We start from the raw sequence: 24607 nt of genomic DNA, 5'->3' as shown, positions 1-24607 counted from the left end.
AAAAAAACATCATTTATTTACAGTATATGCAATTTAGCTCATATGACAAAAATTTATGTACAGAATACAGTGGGACATACCATAAGATTAAACTTAGTGCCTAGAGTTTCTGAATATATAAGTTTTGTGTGTTTCAGACTTGCCAAGCTAAAGAGAAATTTTAAATTGTGTTTAGTATCTTTGATACAACTTACCATATACTGTAAAATATTAGCAGGGGGATATCAAAGAAGTTACTGGCAGCCCAGAAAACGAATTGTCCTATAAAGGTTTCTGGGGATTCTAGGCAGGTATTTATTGAATTAATTTATGGAGCAAACATGTAACACATCAACATGTAATAATATGAAGGCCTTTATGGTAAATTAATATTCTACAAAGCCCTGTGTTCACTAAATATAAAATAGCCAAAAAGTGAGCCTGAGACCTATAATTCATTATATATATTATACTAGATGCCTACAGAACAATCAACAACAAAATAATCTTAGTTCATTTTTGCACATTAGGCTTTTAACTATTAATCATGTTCCAATCTCTGTGCAAATTGCATTCCAAAGGCCAGTTCTCGGTTATAATTATGTATAACTTGATTACAAATGGAAGCATTTGGCTATGACTTATGCATGCTTATTGCTATCAAAGAAATAAGCAAAGTTTTAGGTTTACTGAGCAAGAATTTTAATTAGATTTGCACACATCTCAAAAAATTCTATTGTGTGACTTCCAGGTCTTGGAGTTAAGTCAACAGGAGAAGAGTCAAGTGAGGTTACAGATGAGGTAAGAGACACTTCTGAAGACTTTCCTTGAGCCTCAATATCTGAATCACTCCTTTGGCAAGACCGATAGTTGCTCACTGATCCTGATCTCTGTGGGGTAGCAGTCCCTGATTTGGCTTCAGTAATTTCATCTGGGTAAAAAGAATTTCAATTTATTATCATCCATCATCCTCCAAAAACTGTTTTAAACCATTGTTGAATTTGCTTTTCTAAGAAAAAGTACTGACCAATTATCAAAACATGTTTATTTTTGGTATCCTCTAAAAGAGAGACAATGGGCCTGTGTTAAACCATCCACCTTATTTACATATAGCATGTATTCCCATCATAGCTGATCAAGACTTGGTATAATCTGTAGCTACGCATCAGTCTTTTGCAATTCAAAGATTAAAAAGCCCAGTAAACCAACAACATGGGTTTACTTAATAAACATCATTCTGTAGCAATAAAAATCAATCCTTCTATATCAGAATCACAGAATTAGTGGAAGGAATCTTGGAGATCATCTTACTCAACCTCTCATTTTATTAATAAGTTAACAGAAGCCCAGAGAAGTCAAATAAGTGCTTATCTACAGTAAAATAAACAGCGAAACAAGCCTCAAACCCAGGTATCGTAGTTCACGGCTCAGTGCTTTTCATTCTCCCACTCACTATTTTTAAGATCTCATGAAAGCACAATAAAGAACAAAAATTTTTAAAAAATTAAAATTAAAGTTAGGAAGACAATGTAATAGCAAATGCCATTCAGTTGGTAGACCCAGGCGTTAATAAACCAAAGGTTGTGAATTTGACCCAAACACAAGAAAAATATTTTAGACTGTATTGACAGGTGTTAGCAGACACACTTCACAGTGCAAACTTGTGTCTTTCTGATACTACTTTGAGTTTAAAAAGTAGACAAAAAATGTATACATAAACCTCATATAATAACTGCACCTAATCTTAAATAAATGAAGGTGGCACCACATCTTAACTCAGCTGACATACATATATATATATACACACACACACACACACACACACACAACACCTGATAACACTGGAGTAGCAAAAGTGAACATTTACTTGAATTATGAGTCATGTGTGTTCCATCAGGCTTTTAGTGTATAAGCTAAGTTATGTTGAAGGTGCACCTGAAAAATCTGAATCCGTGTAAATTTTAATCATGTTATAATGATATTATTTACTTGAAGGTTGTTATAGTCTACTCATACATATACTGGCATGTAAGATATTTTTCCCCACTTAAAAATAAAAACAACAGAAAACAAAAACTTCTCCTTTCTCCTATTAATAACCAATCTAAATGGTTGAGAAGAAAGTACTCTGGCAAACTAAATATAATGGTAATCAGAGTTATATTTTCCAAGCATAAATTCTCATTTTCAAATTATTAAAATTAAATACTAAATATTCAAGACAATTTAATATTTTTTTAAATAACTCAAGAATCTTATAATTTAGGATCTTATAGTGCAGAAGACCCACCAGCCTCTCCTCAGAAGGAAGGTTGGGCAATCTACTTCCGTAGTGATACCGCCTCGGAAACCGAAGGACAGGTCGCTATGAGTGGGGTCTGACTCGACGGCACATAACAACAACAACAACAGTGCAGAAGAGGTCATTATTTTGACCACCAATTAAAATATCTAACATCAAATTTTAAATGATTTGGTGAGTTGACATTCCAGGCTGTCTGTGATTATTTACGACTGACATATACAGAAATATACAACAATCTAGTTTAAGGATGGAGCCCAAGTGGTGCAAAGGTTAAGTTCTCAGCTGCTAACCAAAAGGTTCATGGTTCCAACTTACCAGTGGGCACATCATAGGAGAAAAACTCTGGCGATATGCTCTCTTAAAGATTACAGCCAAGAAAACCCTACAGGGTAGAGTTCCACTGTGTCACATGGGGTCCCTATGAGTAGGGATTGACCTGACAGAACTCAAGAACAAGTACTAGGCTTAAGGTTAACAATGAAACTGTTGATTAATTATGACACTTAACTTGGATATAAAATTATTTAATTTCAGGAATTCTTATACATTCCAGGGAGCTCTGGTGGCGTAGTGCCTAAGGCACTTGACTGCTAACCAGAAGGCTGGCAGTTCAAACCCACCAGCCACTCCTCAGAAAGAAGATTGGGCAATCTACTTCCATAGTGATATCACCTCGGAAACCCAAAGAGGGGTCGCTATGAGTCAGAGCCGACTTGACGGCCGTGCATTGCATTTTGCATTCTTTATACATCCCATTCCACATAAAAATTCTATTATTCAGAAGAAACATTATCAAACGATAAGTAAATTTGGAATCATGTAATTCTTACAAAACTAATACAGGATACTTATCTCTTATCTGTGTCTAGTGGCAGGCTGGGAGGAAAAAAGGTCCAGAGTAGAAAAAAACTTGAAGTCACTAAACTTCATTCACACAAAACAGTTCTCTCTCAGTCCTATGCAAGAAACTGTACTTGGCAAATAATTCCTTGACCTATGAGCTACTGATTAAATGTCTGCAATGTTTTCTCACTCAGTTTTAAAAGCTAGTAACTGTACTCCAATTCTTAAATGAAAATATTACTAAATCAGATATGAAAAAAATTTAATAAGTAAAAACTTAAAAAAAAAAGTCAACGTTTATTTCTAAATAAAACATTTTATCTCAATGAACCAAACCATAAAAAATACAAAATGTGGCAGAAAACTATCATTTTAGGATCAGACTACATCTAGCTTTAAGTATTTTATAAGAAGATAATGTTAAAATAATACTATACTGCAAGATTGCAAGAATAATGATTCACAAATGTTGACATCATCAAAGCACAAAATTGCCCACTTTATACTCTTTTGCTGTTGATTTAATAGGAACAATTCAAGAAGCTTCAGAGGAATCAAAGACTAAAATATGCCCGGTTAGATAACAAGGTCTAAAATATTATCTACATTGTACATACCATCAATACTACGGAAATCCAGTAAGTAAGTTCTACTATCCACTTGGTATAACTGTAGACTCATTTTAGAGTATGTGCCTGTCACAGGATTCTTCCTTCGAACACGCAAATAATATGGGTTTACAACCTAGCATATGGTGTGGACAAAAACAAAGTCAAAAGCAATTCTTTTACAAAATATTTTGTAGACTACACTTTTGCCAAATGTGCTTAATAATCAGAATGTTCTTTCTTACCTTCCATTCATAATCCAATTGTTTAATTGCTCTACAAACTTCTGCCATGATATCATTTGGTCGGCTTTGACTTCTAATTCCCAAATGCCATTTTGCTTTCCTTACACCTTGGTGTTTGGATTTCTGTGGATTTAATTCATCAAGGGTATGACGAGCCCTTGGTGTTTCAGCAACCAAAAATGGTACTCGTTCAGGATGGGGCCGAGTCAAATGGTGATCGTCCAGAAAAGAATCAGGTGGGCTTGTTGCCAAGTAAAAATCTTTGGCTTCGTTCATTATTCTCCTATTATCTATTATGAGGTGATAAGCAACTGCCAAAGGGTCCTGGTGATTTCTGTTATAAAGACAGCTGAGAACCTCATCTTCTGAGCATTCAAATTTTTCACATACTTCCTTTAAGGCTTCATCATCAATCATGGTTGAACTGTACGATGGATCCTCAGGAAAGAGATATTTAGGAAGGTCCTGTTTAAACCATTCATGTTCCCTGGAGAAAATAGCAAGGTGGGGGGAAGGGTTTTGAGTAGAACTGAGATTGAAAGTAATAGTTTGGGAAATTTAGGATATGCATTCTTTTATATTTATACTCCTACTGTATTAGTTATTATCAATTTCTAAACCAAAATTCTCCTACTCAGGTTCTCACACATCATTATACATATTGGGAGAAATGCTCCAGGCTCCCTCTGATTTTAGGAAGCATCAATGTAGCAATGGGAAAACATATGTCTATAATTTAAATAAAATTTTTGAAACAACTGACAGTTTACAGCTAGCCTACTTCCAGCTCGGAAAGAAAACAGATGAAAAAATGTTAAGCCTACACTATTGTGTGGCTTCCATACAGTACTTTGATATAATAAGTGAGAAAAAGCAGACTATAATAATGAAAACTACCATTCATTGAGTGCTTACTATAGGCCTGGTTTTATCCTAATCACTTTATATATTCTCTCACTTCATCTTCAAAACCAACTCTATGAAATAATAATGTCCCTTATTTTAGATGAGGAAAGTGAGGTTCATTTAGATGAGGAAAGTGAGGTTCAGACAGATCAAGGAACTTACTTAAGGTCTCAAAGACATTCATGCCACACCAGGATTGCATCCCAGTTCTGGGTGATTTCAAACGCCATGCTGTGAATGATCTGTATCAGTTTCCTAATGGCATGTGCAGGCAGCTCTGATGGCGCAGTGGGTAAGGCATTTGGATCCTAACCAGGTCAGCCTTTCAAACCCACCAGCTGCTCCATGGGAGGAAGATGAGGCAGTCTACTTTCATAAAGATGTATACTCTTGGAGACCCAATGGGGGTCACTATGAGTCAGAACCAATTTGATGGCAGTGGGTTTGGTTTTTGCAATGGCATATATAAAAGGATAATGTTTGATCTCAATTATATCAAAAAGCTTGCTAACATTAAAAATAATCAAGATAGGAAAACACCCAATGGAACAATGGTTATCTATTTGGTGTGTAAATGAAGATCGTTTTTATTTTCTATTTTGTTGGTGGTGATGGTGGTGTTTTCTAAGTTTTTCCAAATGTCATATATTACATTTTTAATTAGGAAAATAGTATGTAAAACAAAAGCAAAAACATCTCTTTTAGCATTTTAAAATGTAAATTTTAGAGAAAGATAACGTCCTTTCCCCCTGGTGGTAAAATCATGCCCTGTTATTCATGGTCTCCTTTTTAGTGATAAAGTATATGAAGTAAGTGCAAAGGAATCAAATTTCAAGTTCTAAAAATCATCATTCTTTCTTCATAAAGTAAGGCTTTCTTATTTACTACTCCCAGATCTATGTATGATTTCTTTCATCCTTCTCCCCCCATCCCAGAGAAATGTGTGGCCTCACATTGGAAGACCAAAAGACAAGTTTTCATGGGAAAAGAAGGTAGAAGAAGCAGTTTGCAGGAACTTTTAAAGTGTCTTACTTAAATTATTAGGGTGAATCATATGAAATTGACAATATTGATGATTTTTTTACTCGGTAATTTCATATGTAATTCAACCTGTACTACTAGGAAAAACATATCACTGGCTAAATTAAAATGTTCTCATTACCTGAGATGAACACAGGGAAGAACTGCAATAATTAATGAGATCAGAAATCAAATATTAACATACAAATTTACTAGTAAAAAGTATTAACTTTAATAAGAATACATGAGAGTCAATTATGAAGCACACTAAGGAAAACCCAAGAGAACACTATAAAATAATAAATACTCTACACCAGGATCCTCCTTAATTTTTCACTACCATTTTTTCTTTCTAATTTAAAAAAGTAATACAATGTTCACTGTAACAATTTTGAAACAAATTTGTTGTTTTTGTTGTTGTACACCCTCGAGTCGGATTCATCCGGACTCGACTCATAGCGACCCCTCCTTGGGTTTCCGAGGCAGTATCATTATGGAAGTAGATTGCCCAACCTTCCTTCCCAGGAGTGGCTGGGGGGTTTGAACCGCCAGCCTTCTGGTTAGCAGTCAAGTGCCTTAGGCACTACGCTACCAGAGCGCCCTTGAAACAAATAATTATGTATAAATAAAAGCTGAAAGGGACCAGGTTTGCTGGTCTGATAGAGCCTGGTGGAACCCCTGAGACAATGGCCCCTAGCTGCCCTTCAGATCTAGAACTGAACCCACTCCTGTGGCCTCCAACCAAACAAAAGACAGGCATATGAGTTAAACATTTACCTGAGATAAATACACTCCTTGGACTATGATGGGAGAAAGAAGGGCTGTGTATATACAGGGAGACAGCTCAGGGGGCAGGAGTGCATGGAGGGATGGACACAGAGAAGAGGTACCTATCAGAAGGAAGTAGGAGGGGAGCTGTTGCATTGTGGTAAATTGTAGTCAATGTCATAAGACAAAGTGTATGTGAACCGTTGTATGGAAAGTGAATTTGCTCTGTAAACTTTCACCCAAATCACAATCAATCAATCAATCAATAAAATAAAACCCGAAAGCCCTCACTCCAACTAATTTCACTTCCCTAAGGTAACCAGTTTGGTATGTATTCTTCTAGGCATTTTTAATGTCAAAATAGCAAAAAATGTGCCTCTATATATATATATATGAAAGCAGGATTACACTGTACAAACTGTCCTGCAACCCCCCCCAACTTATGTCATGGCTGTTGTTAGCTCTAATAACCTCTAGACTGCTTTCTTACCTGATATCTTTGATTGTGGCCCTCTTCATCGGATCCACCTGCAGCATATGTTTCAAAGGGCTAATCACAGAAGTATTTAAATGCTGAGGATTATAAAAGATCCCATCACATATCTTCTTAAACAGAGTTGGCACATGATCATCATCAAATGGAAGGGTTCCACATAATAAAGCATAGAGAATGACCCCACTGCTCCATATATCTACCTCTGGACCTGAATACAACCTGTAACAGGAAATATCATTTGAATTAAATAGTCATTAGTAATCTCATCAACCAATTAAATCAAAATTTTCAAATATGGATCTCTTTTCAAGAATTACTGGTCAATGGTGGCACTGAGGAAAAGGGAGACATAGAGAGGTACATGGGAGGTACAGACAACAAAGATGAACCCTTTTGCACACACAGTACTGCATTGTCATTGAAGGCAAACAGGTATACAGGTGAATAGATGGGTGGACAAGCTGAACTATTAGGTATGTCTATGAAGCGGGGAGTGTACCCAAGACCATGTATAGGGTTGGCAGACAGTGGTCCTAGAAGTGTATTTGTATGATCTGTAAGAATTCCCAGGTGTACAGTAGAACTAACAAGGGACAAGGTTGTAGTCACTTCTTGGTCACAGTCAGCTACCCAGATGGACCGAGTAGTTGAACCAGTGGGCTTGGGACCATAGTCACAGGGGACATCAAGCTCAATTGGCATAACATACTACATAAAACATTGTTCCACCTCCTACTCAGGCAAGTAGTGACTGGGATATTAAAAGCCTGCAAGCAGCCATCTAGATGCAACGATGGGTCTCTCCTCATCCAGAGTAAAGAAGAATGAAGAAAACCAAAGATTCATGGAAACAGTTAGTCCTAGTGACTGTACACCATGCAATCTGCAGCCTTTACGACTATGAGACCAGAAAAACTAGATGGTGCCTGGCTACCACTGTCAACCACTCAAAGGGGATCGATGTGGGAGATCCTGGATAGAGAGGGAGAACAATGTGGAACAAAACTCAAAATCATTTGGAAAAAAAGGCGACCAGGTTTGCTGGTCTGATAGAGCCTGGTAGAACCACTGAGACTATGGTCCCTAGTTGCCCTTCAGGTCTGAAATTGAACCCACACCTGTGGCTTCCAGTCAAATAAAAGACAGGCATATGAGTTGAACATTTACCTGAGGTAGATACACTCCTTGGAGAAAACAATCATGGGAGAAAGAAGGGCTGTTTATGCACAGGTAGACAGCTCAGGGGGCAGGAGTACATGGAGGGATGGACACAGGGAAGCAGCAACTATTGGGAAGAAGTGGGAGGGAGCTGTTGTACTGGGTTAAATTGTAGTCAATGTCATGAGACAAAGTGTATGTGAACTGCTGTACGGAAAGTGAATTTGTTCTGTAAATTTTCACCCAAATCACAATGAAAAGAAAAAGAATTACTGTCAAAAAATGGTTTCTATAGCCACTGCTACATGCTATGCATAAAGATCCTAATTCCATCAGTATTATCTTTGAAAACAAAAGCAAAGAATTTTTGTAAGTTATGTTGTTGTTGTTATATGCCTTCAAGTCAGACCTGACTCATAGCGACCCCTCCTTGGGTTTCCGAGGCAGTATCACTACCGAAGTAGATTGCCTCATCTTCCTTCCGAGGAGTGGCTGGTGGGTAGACCATGGCTGAAATTCTGTTCTTACTACTCTGTTCATGGGATCCAACAACAGAGCCAACCTTTGAACAAACATCATTACTGAATTTAAAACCACTGTCTTTTTATTACAGAGGACTAAAGAATCCTTCATTAGCTAAGGATGTTCTTTAGTGATGAACTGTAATCACACCATCGTGACAACACAAGACTCCCTATCAAAGTAAAAAGGGCCTGAGGCTGGAAGGAAGCTATGACAATTAGTTTACAAAAGTTTTAAACTCTCATTTGCAGTATACTATAGCCAACTAGAAGGAGCTGAGGTGGTATAGTGGTTAAGTGTTCAAATGCTAACCAAAAGGTTGGTGATTTGAACCAACCAGCTGCTCTGCCAGAGAAAGATGTGGCAGTCTGCTTCCGTAGGGTTGATATGAGTCAGAATCAACTTAATGGCCAACTAAGGAGCCCTGGTAGCACAGTAGTTAAGCACTCAGCAGTAAACCAAAGGGACAGTGGTTCGAACCTACCAGCAGCTCTGTGGGAAAAAGATGTGGCAATGTGCTTCCTTAAAGATTACAGCCTCGGAAATCCTATGGAGCAGTTCTACTCTATCCTATATGGTTGCTATGAGTCAGAACTGACTTGACAGCACACAACACAGCAAACTAACTGAGCTAGACACAGACTAGTTAGATAACCCACTCAAATTCTAGTTTCAGAAAAGGGATTTTTTAATTAATAAAATAAATTGTCTAACTGATAGATGAATGCTGTTTTGAAAGTAAGCATTTCCATTCACCCAGACCTGGCAGAAAGTCCTTATCCAAACTGAGAAAATGATTCCAGCAATGTCCCATTGCATATATGCACAATTATAATACATTTCTTTTTATTTATTGAACACCACGCCCAGTATCCAGGTCCTTAATTCCGTTTCTTCCCAAAATTAAGACAACACAAATGAAATAATTTTTAAAAAGAATTTTGGACATTAAGATAACATAAAAAGATAATGATGAAGCTTTGTAAAATAAAATTAGATATCCCTATGTTATTCATAGCCTTTACACAAATATCACTTCTTTGGGCAGGCTAAGCAAGCAAATTTATGAAAATAACCTACAAAATACAAACAAAACACTAACATTTCTGCATTCCGAAATAATCATGATGTAAAACATTCAAAGAAGCAATGGTTTGGATGAAGAGTTATTAAAGTGTATTGCATTTGGAAGCACCTCATCAGGCCTTTCTTCCGAGATGCCTCTGGGTGAACTCAACCTCCAACCCTTCAGTTGGCAGCAGAGCACATCCACCACGTGCACCATCCAGGAACCTAAATATGGCTTAACATGGATTTCCCTTCATCAGGGGAAGAAAGTGATTCTGGGCCAGTGAAACTGGCCTCTAATTTTCAATAATGACTATACTATAAATTACCAAATAAGGCCTTACAACCATCTTAAAATGATGGTATCAATGCAGAACTGGGAAGCACAGGAATGAGGAGCATACTTGGGTGAGGTGAAGAGAGGTCACTTAAGGTACAAATGGGACAAGTAACTGGTGATCTTACATCTGTGTGGTGCAGTGAATTGTTGGTATGGCCCTTCTAGCCAGTCTTTGTGATTCTTACCAGCTGACTGAGTGGGACTATGCAAGTATGAGGTGCTTGTGGTCCACCAAGGGGATTGGATAGCTTGCTGAAAATGTAAATAAGGTGCATGGCACTGTTGAGTGGGTGGGGCTATGAAAATAGGTGTATGAAACCCGAACATGGGGATTAGTCAGTCTTGACATCCCACTAGGGTTAAAATGAGCTATCCCAGAGGTGGAAAGGAGGGATCTTACTACCATCAAGAAAGAAGAGCCACAAGTACAGCGTATTTGGACCTGAGATCCCTGCACTGAACCTCCTCGACCCAGAAGACAGAGCTGTGACACAAGAGATGGCAAGAAGCAGTAACAGTGTAACGGCAGCAGTAGACGCAGCAGAACCAACAGACCAGCACAAAGCAGTGGCTTCTCTGTCCATAGATGCAAAAAGCTGAGAGTTTTGTTCTGAGGCTTACTGGCACAGTGAAGTACCTCTAGGCATTCATCGGGAGAGCTAAAAGAGCTTTGCATTGCTTACTTGCCTAAGCAGGACAGCAGCCAGGCCAAAGGGCCCAGGACCAGAGAGAAACCTGCCTTTGGGCCTGGCTGAGGGAGGCTATCTGGATCAAAGAACTATATCCCAAGTCATTGTTGCTTCTGAATTATAACCTGCTACTTTCCTAATAAACCCCATAATCGTATTTGTCTGATTTCTGTGTGGCAACAACACTGAATTACTGAACCAAGCAGAGAACTAGAGAGTGCCGTAGGAGGAATGGTTGGTGTCAGAACTGGTAAAAAGGCTGGAGGGTGGCAGTATGCCTGACCTCTACCTCACAGAAAACAGCTTTGGATTGCTGATCTTAATTATTCCCCCACCTTGTGAAGTTAGAAGACACACACCATCCCATATCATTTTTACAATCTGACAAAGTAAAAATCAGAACTTAGGAACAAGACCACAGTGCAACCTGTTGTAATCCACCCTGGGCTGTAAGCCTCTTGACCACAGATAGGTTTTATCCTTTGCTTCCCCAGAATTCAACAAATGTTTGATGAATGGAAAAGAAAATTTAAAACTTAGTAAACGAACTAAAGTTTCTAGTTTCAATTTCAGTGTTGTAACTGAAGAACAAACAGTTACTCTTAAAAACTTTAAATTCCTCTGTCATCCAAGCTACTCAAAAAGCTACCCAAGTACAACTATCCTCTTGTTCTCAGTGTTGGTGGTTAGTGGATCAAGAGCAGGGTGCAGGGAATTACTAGGTATGGCTTTTCTAGCCATAGTCTCTGTAATTCCCACCAGATTACTGGGTGGGACCATGTAAGTAAGGTGTGGAGAACTCTGATGTTGGGATAGGGTAGTTTTGTCACTCTGCCTGGCTTAAAAATGAGCCTTCCCAGATGCTGAAAAGGAGCTCTGGTGGCGCAGTGCCTAAGGCTCTTGACTGCTAACCAGAAGGCTGGCAGTTCAAACCCACCAGCCACTCCTTGGAAGGAAGGTTGGGCAATCTTACTTCCGTAGTGATACCGTCTCAGGAACCCAAGGAGGGGTTGCTATGAGTCGGGTCTGACTCAATGGCACAAAACAACAAAGAGGCTGAAAGAGGTATCTTCCTGCCATCAAGTGAGAAGAGCTGGAAGTGAAGTGGAGCACATCCTGGGACCCGAGATCCCTGGACTGGACCCTCCTCGGCTGAGAGGCGCCTGGCTGAGGCAGAGGTGCCCAGTGAAGAGATGGCGGCAGTAAAGCCAAGAGGTAGGAGATGGAGCAGCGAGCTTTCTGGCCCACAGTACAGGAAAGCTATGTGCGCTTGGGCAGGAGGCTTGCTGGCAGAGTGGTGTACACATAGATATACCTATCAATAGAGCTAAAAGAGCTTTGTAACACCTGCCCAAGCAGGGCAGAGGCCAGGCCAAGAGGCCAAGGGTCAGAGGAGAGCAGAGGGGAGACTGTCCTGATCCAAGAACTGTATCCTAAGCGCATTAGTGAACCTGAATTATAACCTGTTATTTCCCTAATTAACCCCATAATCGTAAGTACTGTCTTTTGAGTTCTGTGTGGCCATTGCAACAAATTATCAAATCCAGCAGAGAAGCTATGCGTGTCCTGGAAGGATGGCTGGTGTTAGAATTAGTAAAAAGGTTGGAGGGTAGTGGTATGTCTGGCCTCATAGAAATAAGCCTTGGGCTACTGATGGTGACTCTATTTCTCTCTCATGAGATCTGAGAAGGTCAGTTGTTGCCTCCATGCCCTTTCTGCAAAGAGGTTAGAATTCTTATAATATTGTAGTCTCTAGAAAGTTTAAAGAATTAAGACTAAACATAAATGAAGTGTGAAATTTTTATCAATACTGCAGTCTGATTCCCCAAGACATCATCTTAGCATAAAGCCTAATCCTACAAAATGCCATCTTTTTTAAAAAATTAAAGCTACAAATCATTTAATTCTTCATCTAAAACAGTAAACCATTTCTGACTATAATTATTTGTTTTATTCAAATTTTTGATGTTTTTAAAACTTGCTAGTTTTAAAACTACCTATAATTTCTTCCACCGACAACAAAAAAATGAAAGTACTCTCATCTAACTACTTTAATACAGATCTGAAAACCAACATAACCCTCTATAAATGGAATCATTATGCCCTATTCACTTACAATGTTTTACTTTTCAAAGAGAACGCTGTATAGCTAAGCAAAGAATAAACCCTAAATGTCTTTCCTTTCACAGTAATTGTGACAACAGACTAACAAAATCAAGGGGGAAAAATGACAATTAGAAAAATGTATGGAGCAGAGGGGGATGTCAAATACAAATACTACCTTCCTGAAATTACTTCGGGTGCAGCATAGTTGGGTGAGCCACAACTTGTTCTTAAAAATTCACCATCTGACATCATGTTGGAAAGACCTGAAAGTGCACAAAATCAGCTACTCAGGATTTCCCAAGGACAAAAAGAGAACCAAAACCCCATTAAATAATAAAATTGAGTTTGCATGAACGTGGTAGACCATCTTTCTGTTCTTTGCTTCAACAAAATCATATAGTCTTTACTGTTTCCAAATGTTCTGCCATTATGCTCTAAAATTTGTCAAATACTCAACACTTAAATTAGTCATTGCTGGAGTTTAATGAGTATATATTAAGCTATTGGTTATTTGGTTTACCAGAGTAAGCTTGGCATAAGTTTGAGTGTTATTAGTACAGAAATGAAACTAGGACAAGCGATCTAGAATAGATGAAAAGGACTACAGTTCAAGGTTTCTATGAACCAGGTGCTGATTCCTTACCAAAAAATAAATATATATTTTGAATCTAAGTTTGTTCACTCATTGTTTTATTCCAAAGGGAAACCTCTGTTCTCCCCAAAAGAAACCTCTGACCCACAAAAAAAAAAAAAAAAAAAAAAGAATTATAAAAATAATCAGGACAACTGAGGAATAAGGAAGTTAAGTAATTTAGCCAGTCACATAAAAATCACATAAATCAATTAATCTCTACAGATTAAAAATATATATTTAAAACTGAGGAAAACATAAGAATCTCCTCTGATTTGAACTAAAATTAAGTAACAGAATTGCAAAGATTCCTTTTCTCTTAGGCTCACACAGATAAAAAAGGAAAACTAAATACATTTTGACAATCAAAATACTGTTCCTCAAGCTGAAATTATGCTCTTCTATCGTTTAAACTTTTTTTTTTTCACTTTGTTAATACGGTTCACCTTATGGCTTTCAAAGGTTTTGAGTAAGTCCATCTTAGTCATTTTCTTCTTTTTCCGTATTTAACCAAGAGAATATATTGGCAATAAGACTGCTACCCTTCTCCTGCACAAATAATAGTCTCTTTCAAACAATTTCTCTTAGGCTGCCAACTTAAATGATTTTAAAAACATAAAGCTAAAAAAAGAGAATTTCTTGGCTTTTTCTCTCTTTCGTGTGATCATAAACAAAATAGTAAGGATATACTTTGGGATTCTCTATCTACTACCTTAAAGGAAAAGGTATTTGAATAATGCTGCTACTTATGTTCATATGAAATTTAAAAATACGCTTACCAAAATCAGCTATCTTTGCATTCATGTGTGCATCAAGCAGGACATTTTCAGGTTTCAAATCTCTATGGACCACCATATGCCTGTGACAGTAATCCACACCAGAAAGGATTTGTTGGAACAGACGTCGACTTTCTTTTTCATCCAGCTAAGAAAAGCAGAGAGGCATCTTAAAAGTGAGACTTTCAAAAGAATTTCTACACATAATTCTCCAAGCAATAAAAGTATCCAAATATATGAAACCATCCAAATGAACCTCACCCAAGAGATAATTGTGAAATGAAGAGGAGATACATACAGCCTGAGCAGAAATGTTAAGTATCAGGATCCCAAATCAGTAACTCAACTTTCTAATATTATCAGTTTCATATAATTTCATTGTAACAGCTTATCTTCCTCTATATCTTATGAGCTACTTCAAATAATTTCCATTTCTACTCGAAAGTAGGCATGTTTTCTCCTCTAATTGCAAGAATTTAATCATTCACTCTTAACAAATATTTATTGAACACTTTCAATATACCACACACCATTCTAGACATTCAAGATATAGCAATGAGTAAAACAAAAGACCTAGTTAATAAGAATAGACTATGAATAAATATAACCTCAAGGAGTAATAAAAACCAAACCTACTGTCATAGCAACCCTATAGGACACACAGAACTACCCCATAGGGTCTCCAAGGCTATAAGTCTTTATGGAAGCAGACTGTCTCATCGTTCTCCCAGGGAGCAACTGGTGGGTTCAAATCACCAACCTTTTGGTTAACAGTACTTTGAAAAAAGAAAAGCAGGATAATGGCACAACGATGTGGGCAGAGGGAGTACTATTTTAGCCTATATGAGGAAGTAACATTTAAGCACTGTTACTCAATTAATAAACCATGTTATTATATATCCTGAAATAAAATGTTATAATTTTAACATAAGAAAAACCTTAATTAACCTGTCTTATAAACTATAAGAAATCCATCTTTAGCATGCTTACTGAAAATACTGTCTTATGTTGCAAATATATTTTTGAGAATATATTTTTTAAAACTTCTATTTATCCATAAAGGAGCTCTAATGACACAGTGATTGAAGCATTCAACTGATAATCAAAAGATCAGCAGTTCAAACCCACGAGCTGCTCTGCAGGAAAAAGATGAGGCAGTCTGTTTCTGTAAAGATTTACAGCCTTAGAAACGCTATGGGACATTTCTACTCTGTCCTACAGAGTAACTATGAGTTGGAATCGCCTCAATGACAGTAGGTAGGTTTTTTACTTATCCATATTTTTTTATGTTGTGAAATTTTTTTCATAAATGGTAGTCATTACTTGGACATGGCCACTCTCTAGAAGTCATTTTAATAAATAAAATATTAATTCTAAATTAATAATTAATTCTGTTAATTAATATTAATAGACAAAAGATTCTAATATTCAATACTCTAAAACAGTTCACTAATTAGCACTCTAAGACCACAAAACACCGAAGTGGCATGGAAAATCTGGAAGAAAACACAAACTAGTAATTTCTTTTGAAAACAAAATTAAAACTATTGAAATACTATAATATATCCTTGCTATATTAATCTTTCAGCAATCCAACACCTTTACTACTAGAAAAAAGTACAGGTTCATTATCTAATACCATTCTGTATCAAACATAGTACATGGAAAAAGAGTATTTGTTCAAAATGTGAAAGAGTCGGAAAAAAGTTGATTAAATGAAATATATAAGGGAAAAATAACCAGAAATGCTATAAAATTATATTTGTATTACAATATTAACAACATACACAGTATGAAGGATGAAGGAGGAGAGATCTATAGATGGAAGATTAGAAAAGCCAAAGCATATTTCCAGTTAATCATAGCAGATTTAGCATATTGTTTCCACTCCTTAAAACATCACTAAAATGGTATTAGGAATAAAAGAGGTAGAGCCAAGAAGAGCAAGGGACAAGACAGTAGTAACCAAGAGGATGCACCTAGCTGGACAGGGGACAAAACAGTAATAAATGACAACTGATCAGAGAAAGCTGAAAACTAAGCCTACAAAGGTAGAAGTCAGTAAGCAATAAAGTCATGTGCACACAGAACCCTGGAAAGGCTCAGTAACTATAGTAACCAGAAACTTCTGAAGGCAGAAGTGATAGGCAGGGCTGAAAACAGAACAACTGGCTGAAAGCAAGAAACATGTAAATATCCTTAAACCACTATCAAAACCCACTGCCATAGTGTTGATTCTGACTCACAGCAACCCTACAGGTGAGAGCAGAACTGGCCAATAGGGTTTCCAAGACTAAATCTATGGAAGCAGACTGACTCATCTTTCTTCCATAGAGCAGCTGGTGGATTTAAACGGCTGACCTTTTGGTGAGCAGCTGAATGCATTAACCACTGCATAGCCAAAGCTCCTTACTAGAGACTAAAACTCATAGTTTACACTCTAGTAAGGTTGAACCAGCTCTGTTCTCAAGGACACCAAAGCAGGAATGAGGCACCATGGGGATTAAGTGAAAGTCAACATATTCATTTACAGACCTCTTCCCACTCAACTCCCAGAACACTGGCACCTAAGCTGATACCCTCAAAGAAATTGGAAGGTTTCTTCTGAAGCAACTGTCTGATCCAAGAAAAATATTTACAATTACAGTCACGTATCACTTAATATCCATGATAAGCTCTGTCAAGACATTATGTAATTTGGACATTCTGCAAACATCCCTAAATCGCAAGTAATAACATTCACTGATTTTCCACCTCCGTGTTGATAACCTTTTGTTTTACTTCCAGATCAACACTTCCCTTTGGCCTCTTGTTGCTGCTGTGACAAGCACTGGTCTTGCTGCATTTGGAAGCCATGATGCACTTTACATAGTATTTTCAAAAGAAAATTAAACAGAGAAATAATACTTTAACACTCAAGAAATGCTCAATTACCCAAACAATAGACAGGCATATGAGTTGAACATTTACCTGAGGTAGATATACTCCTTGAAGAGAACAAGCATGGGAGGGAGAAAGAAGGGCTGCTTATGCACAGGGAGACAGCTCAGGGGCCAGAGTGCATGGAGGGATGGACACAGGGAAGAGGTAACTATCGGGAGAAAGTGGAGGTGAGATGTTGCATTGTGGTAAATTGTGGTCAATGTCATGAGACAAAGTGTATGTGAACTGCTATATGGAAAATGTATTTGCTCTGTAAATTTTCACCCAAATCACAATAAAAAGAAAGAAAAAAGAAAGAAAGAAATGTTCAATTACACGAAATTGGATGCTGATGCCTATAGTACAAGTCAAATTATATACTGTTAAAGCTTTTATTTGTACGTAAGGAAAGTTCCCATTAAAATAATGATTAAAAAAAGGACAATACATACAAAAGCCAGTAACACAGGCATTTATTATGACTATCAAAACATATATATTATAGGTTATGTGTATGTGTGTGTGTGTGTGTGTGTATATTATATATTGTACCGTTACATGGTTACATGCCTGGAAACACAATTGCTTTGTATACAAGACATGGGATACACATGATGCACACAGGAAGCTATTGCATCTACTACATCTGGTTATATCTGCTGTGTCCCATTCTTCAATCAGGATTTCTGAACTCTGTTAGAAGCTTGTGGGACCATGGACATACATGTGGCTGGACATTGAGGGAACAGACATTATGTGGCTCATGACTATATTGAAATTTAGTGTACCCTAATAAAATGAAGAGGCTCCTACCTTATCAACTTATGGGAACACACCCCAATCTGTAAGTCCCACCCACATGAGCTTGGCATGTAGTACCTCCATCTTAAGTACAAGTGAACAACCAAGAATCACCAGACACCCGAGGAAGCATTATACAAGAGACAAAGACCAATAAAAATGAACAGGAAAAAAAGGGAGAGAGGGGCACAGAAGAAAACGCTGGGAACAGAAGAAAACTTCTTTAAAAGCTAATTATCTTTAGAGAGACAAAGTTATTACATCTGTGGAGCAAAACTATGTAAAGAGTTTCTACCAACAAGAAAGATGTTTGAAATAGAAAATATGACAGCTGAAATTTTAATATTCAACAGGCAAAAATAAATAAATTTATCACAATGTAAAACAAAATGACCAAGAAATGAGAAATGGAAAAGATAAGAAAACAAGAAACCGATCCAACTTGAGCCTATTTCCACTTTCCCAGGAGAACTTTGGGGGGGAGGAGGTGGTAAAAGAAGAGGAGTTACCTGAAAGTGAAATGAATCATGTTAAGAAACTCAGTAAAATCAAAATTAACTTGGTTAATGAGTTTTATATAGATGGAAGTAAAACAGATATGCTATACAGAACATATGAATCAATGAATAATCCAAAGAGCTTTAGATTGGGAGTGAAAAAACTGGCTTTTGGATGCTAGATGTGGCTCTTCCAGAAAGGGGATTTCAGACACCATATAACCTGTGTGGGGAAAAAGGCATGGAAGGGAGATGCTATTCAGTTTTTGTATCTGTAACTTAAGATACTGTTCAAAATAGCTTCTTAATTTCCCTCTAGCTCTAAATTCTTTAAGTCTAATTCCTACCTCCTTCATGGAGCCTGTTCTTACTACTCCAGGTACATCAGATTTCTGAAACCAAAAAATGAATGCAATTTAAATGTGGCTAGGGTGAACTAGCAACGTCTAGATTGTTACGTATTTAACAATATACTCTGTAAGGATTAAATATATGCTTTAAGATTTGTATACCTCAGCAGTGGAAGTCTGAGGATCCTGAGTTCAGAGGTCTAAATCCAACTCTGTAATTAATAAATATGTGACCTTGATCAAATATGAAAACTATGAGTCAATGTTTCTACATCTGTGTTAGTACAGTAAAGAAAATAATCCTTAAGGTCCTTTCTACCCCTAAATAGTCTGATTCTAAACAAATATGATAAAGGGAATGTGATTATTAAATAAACCTATTAACAAAACTGCTTTCTGACATCACGTTGCTAGTAAGGGATAAGGGGAGTTACAGAATACATACGGGATGAAATCAGAACTGCTTACCCTTCCATTTTTACAGATATAATCAAATAGTTCTCCTCCTGAGACATATTCCATCACCATGAAAATATCAGATGGTGTACTGATGACCTGGTACCTGGTGAGAGAAAACATTATCTACTAATATTAAAACATGTATATTCATTCATTCAGTAATATTCACTAAGTGCCTATAATGTACCCAGTGCTAAGAACTGGGAAACAGCAGAGGACAAAACAAATTCTCTGTCCTTATGGAGTTCATGTTCCAGGAGCCAGGAAACAGACACTAAATAAGTAACAATAAGTTAGGTGGTGGAATGTGTTATGAAGAGAAATAAAGCAAACTAAGGGGAATCTTTTATACAGGATGGTCAATGAAGGCCTCTCTGATAAAGGTGTGTTTGAGAAGAGCCTGAAGGAAGTAAGGAGGCAACCTAGTCCATTATCCAGGAGGAAGGCAAACCAGGTAGAGGAACAGCAAGCACAAAGGCCCCCAGCTGGAAGCCGCCTGGCATGTATAAGGCTGGAGCAGAGTAAGCAGGAGGAGAAACAGGATGTGGAGTCAAAGAGGTAACTACTGCAGGACACAGGCCACAGGCCATGAGGCTTGGCTCTGACTCTAAGTGAGATGGTAAGCTACTGAAGGTTTCAAGCAGAGCAATCACACAAGCTGGCATATTAAAAGGAGAACCATGGTGACAGTGTGAAGAATTAACTATGGATGGCAAAGGTGGAAGCAGAGGCTACTGCAACAGCCCACAAGAGAGATGAGGGGGCTCCAATTAGGCTGATGGTAAGGAAGGAACTGAGTCAGGTCTCAGATAGGTTTTGAAGGTCAAAATGGCATGGATGGTGGGCGATAAGAGAAAGTGGGAAGTTAATGATGGTTCCTAAGTTTGTTCCCTCAGTAACTACTGATATGGTGTAAACTATGGGAAAACCAGGCTTAGGAGAGTAGTAAAGAGTTCAGTTTTTGCCATGTAGAGTTTGAAATGCTCACGTCATCCAAATGGAGATGTCACAGTGTCAGTGAGCATGGAGTCTGTAGTTTGGGGAAGAGGTTTCCAGGCAGGAGATGTACATGTAGGAGTCATCAGCATATGGGTAGTATTATAAACCATGGCCTAGCAACAAATTAGAGAAGGTGAGTGAAACAAATTTTGAGTCAGTTCAGTACAAAAGCCAAGAAGCTTCAATTTACAGTTTGCATAATGAAACAGAGGCTTAGCAGAAAATAAGTTATCTGTAGACCCTAAAATCGATAACTGTAGAACAGCAGTAAGATTACCACCCTTTTGAAATACTGGGTTCCTAAAATTTTAGTAGGTATTAGCAGCATGGGGTAAAACTCTTTCTGTTGTACTGTGTCTAGTAAGGCTCACTTACATCGTGAAAATTTGAAGGAGGAGAGCTTTTACCAGCAAATCTTTGTTGCTACTACAACAATATAATGAAGGAATGAAGAACATCTGTCTAAAAGACAAGAGAGAACAAGAAGCCTAACAGTTGATAAGCACAAGGGCAAAACACGAGCAGAAGCTTAAGTAACCATGAATAGGGTTAGATAAATACATAAAAAGGAAGACTCTTCAAAACTCTCAAGAATCAGAACAAAGAAATGTCAAACATCTTTTCCACTTGTCAGATTCAGTGATGAAAAGATTATGTGATTACATTTAATGAGAACTTACAGTTTAATTATATGAGGGTGCCTGAAAAGCTTGAGGTTCTGAATTTCTCTGCGGATTTTTCCTACCACATCAAGGCTTCGAATCTTCTGTCGATTGAGTATCTTCACAGCAACTTTATGCCCAGTCAGTTCATGTTTGCCAACTGCAGGAGAAATGGTATTTAACAAATTAGTACCAGACCTGATTAATAAAACATTTAGATCTAATCCAAGAGTAATCTTAGCATTCTCGGAAAATACCTCAGCAAATTTAAGTTCCTATCTCTTCTGCCTGATTGCCTCCTGGATGTTTAGATGTTTTAGAGTGATTAAGTGGGAAAAAACATAAGAAATCAGTAGCAATGGTTTCTTCCAGAAAGGAAAACTATAAGGCTAAGAGAGAAAGAAAGAAAAAAGATTTGTTTTTCACCTTAAAGTTTTTCATTTTTTACATTTTAAACTATCATACACACAAATTAACATTTTTTTTCTGATGTATAGATTTTAATGCACGTAGAGATTTGTGTAACCACTATACAGCAATTCTATAATCCCAAAAGACACCCTTGTATTATCCCATCAATTATCCTTTGTATTGATTATGGTTCGTGGGAACACAATTTTTTTTTTTCCTTTACCCAAGTTATTAAATATCTACCCTCTAGTTCTTAATAAGGAGCTCTGGTAGCAGAGTGCCTAAGGCACTTGACTGCTAACCAGAAGGCTGGTGGTTCAAACCCACCAACCACTCCTCGGAAGGAAAGTTGGGCAATCCTACTTCCGTAGTGATATCGCCTCAGAAACCCAAGGAGGGGTCGTTATGAGTCGGGGCCGACTCGATGGCAAATAACAACAACAGTTCTTAATAAGCATCTTTTTACCATACTCATTCGATCTGTATGCTAAGCAAATAATCAGAGAAGCTGGACTATATGAAGAACATGGCATCAAGAATGAAAGAACCATTAACAACCTGCAATATGCTGATGACACAACCTTACTTGCTGAAAGTGAAGAGGACTTGAAGCACTTACTGATGAAGATCAAAGACTACAGTCTTCGGTATGGATTACACCTCAACATAAAGAAAATGAATACTCTCACAACTGGACCAATAAGCAACATCATGGTAAATGAAGGAAAGACCGAATTGTCAGGGATTTCATTTTACTTGGATCTACAGTCAACACCCATGGAAGCAGCAGTCAGGAAATCAGAACTACTGCACTGGGCAAAGCTGCTGCAAAAGATCTCTTCAAAGTGTTAAGAACGAAAGTTGTCATTTTGAAGACTAAGACACACTTGACCCAAGCTATGGCATTTTCAATTGCCTCATATGCACGTGAAAGCTAGACAATTAGTAAGTAAGATCTAAGAAGAGTTGATGCCTTTGAATTGTGGTATTGGTGAAGAATATAGAGAAAGTACAGCCAGAATGCTCCATGGAAGCAAGAATGGCCAGACTTTGTCTCATTTACTTTGGTCATGTTGTCAAAGGGGATTATTCTCTGGAGAAGGGTATTATGCTTGGTAAAGTGGAGGGTCAGTGAAGAAAGAGGAGAAGGCCCTCAACAAGATGGACTGACACAATAGCTACAATGATGGGGGGGTTCAAGCATAGCTAAAATTTTAAGGATGGTGCAGGATAAGGCAGTGTTTTGTTCTTTTGTACAGGGTCACTATAAGTTGGTGCTTACCTGATGGCACCTAACCACAACAACAACCCTCTAGTTAGTGGTTTAACCTCCCTTCTCCTCCCACCCTTGGTAACCATCAAAGAATACTTCTTTTTCTGTGCAACCCATTGCTTGACCTTTTATAATAGTGGTTTCATACAATATTTGTCCTTTTGTGATCGACTTTTTCACTTAGCATAATGTCCTCTAGGTTCACCTATATTATGAAATGTTCCACAGATTCATCACTGTTCTTTAACGCTGCATATTATTCCATTGTGTGTGTGTACCGCAGTTTCTTTATCCATTCATCTACTGACAGGCACTTGTTTCCCTCTTTTTGCTACTGTGTATAGTGCTGCAATGAACACAGGTGTGCACATATTTGTTCCTATCATAGTTCCTATTTCTCTGTGTTATGTACCTAGTAGTAGAGTTGCTGGATCATCGTGAGAACGCAATTTTTATTTTTATTTTTTTAATGAAGTTTAAAATAAGGAGAAAAAATTAAGTGATTTACCTTTTAATTTTGAACGCTACACCCAAACTGTCAATGGCAATAGTAGAATTTAGACATTTTTATAGAGGTAAAGTCTGAAAAATACTTAGCTTCTATGCACTCTTTCTCAAGAACCTACTGAAGAATGTACCTTCCATCAAAATCAGGAAAGAAACTAAAATGACACAGAATTCAGAAAGAAGTAATCCAACATAGAAAAACTAAGAGAATTCTCAACTGATGATAAAGCAAAGTCCTAGCTAAAGATGTACAGAAGGCCTTGGAGGCACCAAATCCAGATAGGAATGTGACAGAAGACTCAAGATGGTTATTTCCAGGAAGAAAATAGATAATTTAACAGGTTTGAAAGTATGGGAATATTATATTGAGAAATATTTCACAAAGGCACTGGAAGATATGGGAAATATACACTTATGTTCAAAGAAAGCTAAGTAAATGAAAACTGAGGTAATTTATTAACTCTAGGAAAAATAAAAAGTTCTATAAGAAACAAAACACAGTCATAGTACTATTGGCTTGGCAAATACAGATTTTTTTTAAAAAAAGAATGATATAATTGTATTAGGAGATTACGATATAGGGGAAATGGTATCTGTGTGGTGGTTATGTTTGTGTGTCAACTTGACTGGGCCTGGTTGAGTGGCTGAGCAGCTGATGGTAGTTATTTCCCATGATGAGACTGTCAACCAACTCCATGTGGGATCTACCACAAGCAGCTGAGTAGCTGCCTTTGGGACGTGGTCTACTTCCTGTATATGATGAGAAGCTTTGAGAATGGTCTCTAGCCTATGGCACGCTTGGACCCTGCATGTAGCCGTGTCATTGCTCAGCAGCCTGCTACGCTCTGCTGACCTTGGGACTTACAATGGACTTAAGTCAATAGCCTGCCGTGTGGTAACATCAGGACTGTGCCTTTTTACTTCTCAACCTTGGGGTTTCTCAGCCTCAGCAGCCAGCAGCTGTCTGAGTGAAGAAAAGCCTCTAGCTCCAGTGGGCCGGGAACAGGAGGCAAAGCTGGTCCCCAAGGTTGTGGGGCTTTCACCAGCTCTGCCTCCTGCTTAATACTACCCAAAGCCTGGCACTTTGAACTTGGACTTAAAGCCTCCAAATAGTAAGAATAAACTCCTGTTTGTTAACCGTTCCATTTGTGGCATATTCTTGTCACAGCGGCACTAGGTAACCAGAACAGTATAAGAACTAAAATCTTCATCTACCATAATGTTGTTGTTGTTGTTATGTGCCGTCGAGTCGGCCCCGACTCATAG

The 24607-nt window shown here is 37.8% G+C and overlaps 1 protein-coding gene across 1 annotated transcript in view; it reads right to left on the bottom strand.

The window, feature by feature from the left end:
- Positions 1–665: 665 nt before the first annotated feature.
- Positions 666–24607, bottom strand: part of PRKAA1 (protein kinase AMP-activated catalytic subunit alpha 1) — a 56534-nt gene continuing 32592 nt past the window's right edge. The window contains exons 2-10 of the mRNA XM_007950525.2: positions 21169–21310; positions 19499–19592; positions 19028–19072; positions 14464–14608; positions 13229–13316; positions 7165–7389; positions 3981–4467; positions 3745–3871; positions 666–910 (exon numbers count right to left, since the gene is read on the bottom strand). Of these exons, the coding sequence (XP_007948716.1) occupies positions 666–910; positions 3745–3871; positions 3981–4467; positions 7165–7389; positions 13229–13316; positions 14464–14608; positions 19028–19072; positions 19499–19592; positions 21169–21310 (1598 nt within the window). The remainder of the gene's footprint in view (positions 911–3744; positions 3872–3980; positions 4468–7164; positions 7390–13228; positions 13317–14463; positions 14609–19027; positions 19073–19498; positions 19593–21168; positions 21311–24607) is intronic.

The sequence above is a fragment of the Orycteropus afer genome, unplaced genomic scaffold, assembly GCF_000298275.1.
Source record: "Orycteropus afer afer isolate SDZICR_OR568_19922 unplaced genomic scaffold, OryAfe1.0 scaffold00275, whole genome shotgun sequence".
NCBI classification, from domain to species: domain Eukaryota; kingdom Metazoa; phylum Chordata; class Mammalia; order Tubulidentata; family Orycteropodidae; genus Orycteropus; species Orycteropus afer.
The sequence above is the reverse complement of the archived record's forward strand: the minus strand, read 5'-3'. Positions and strand labels throughout refer to the sequence as shown.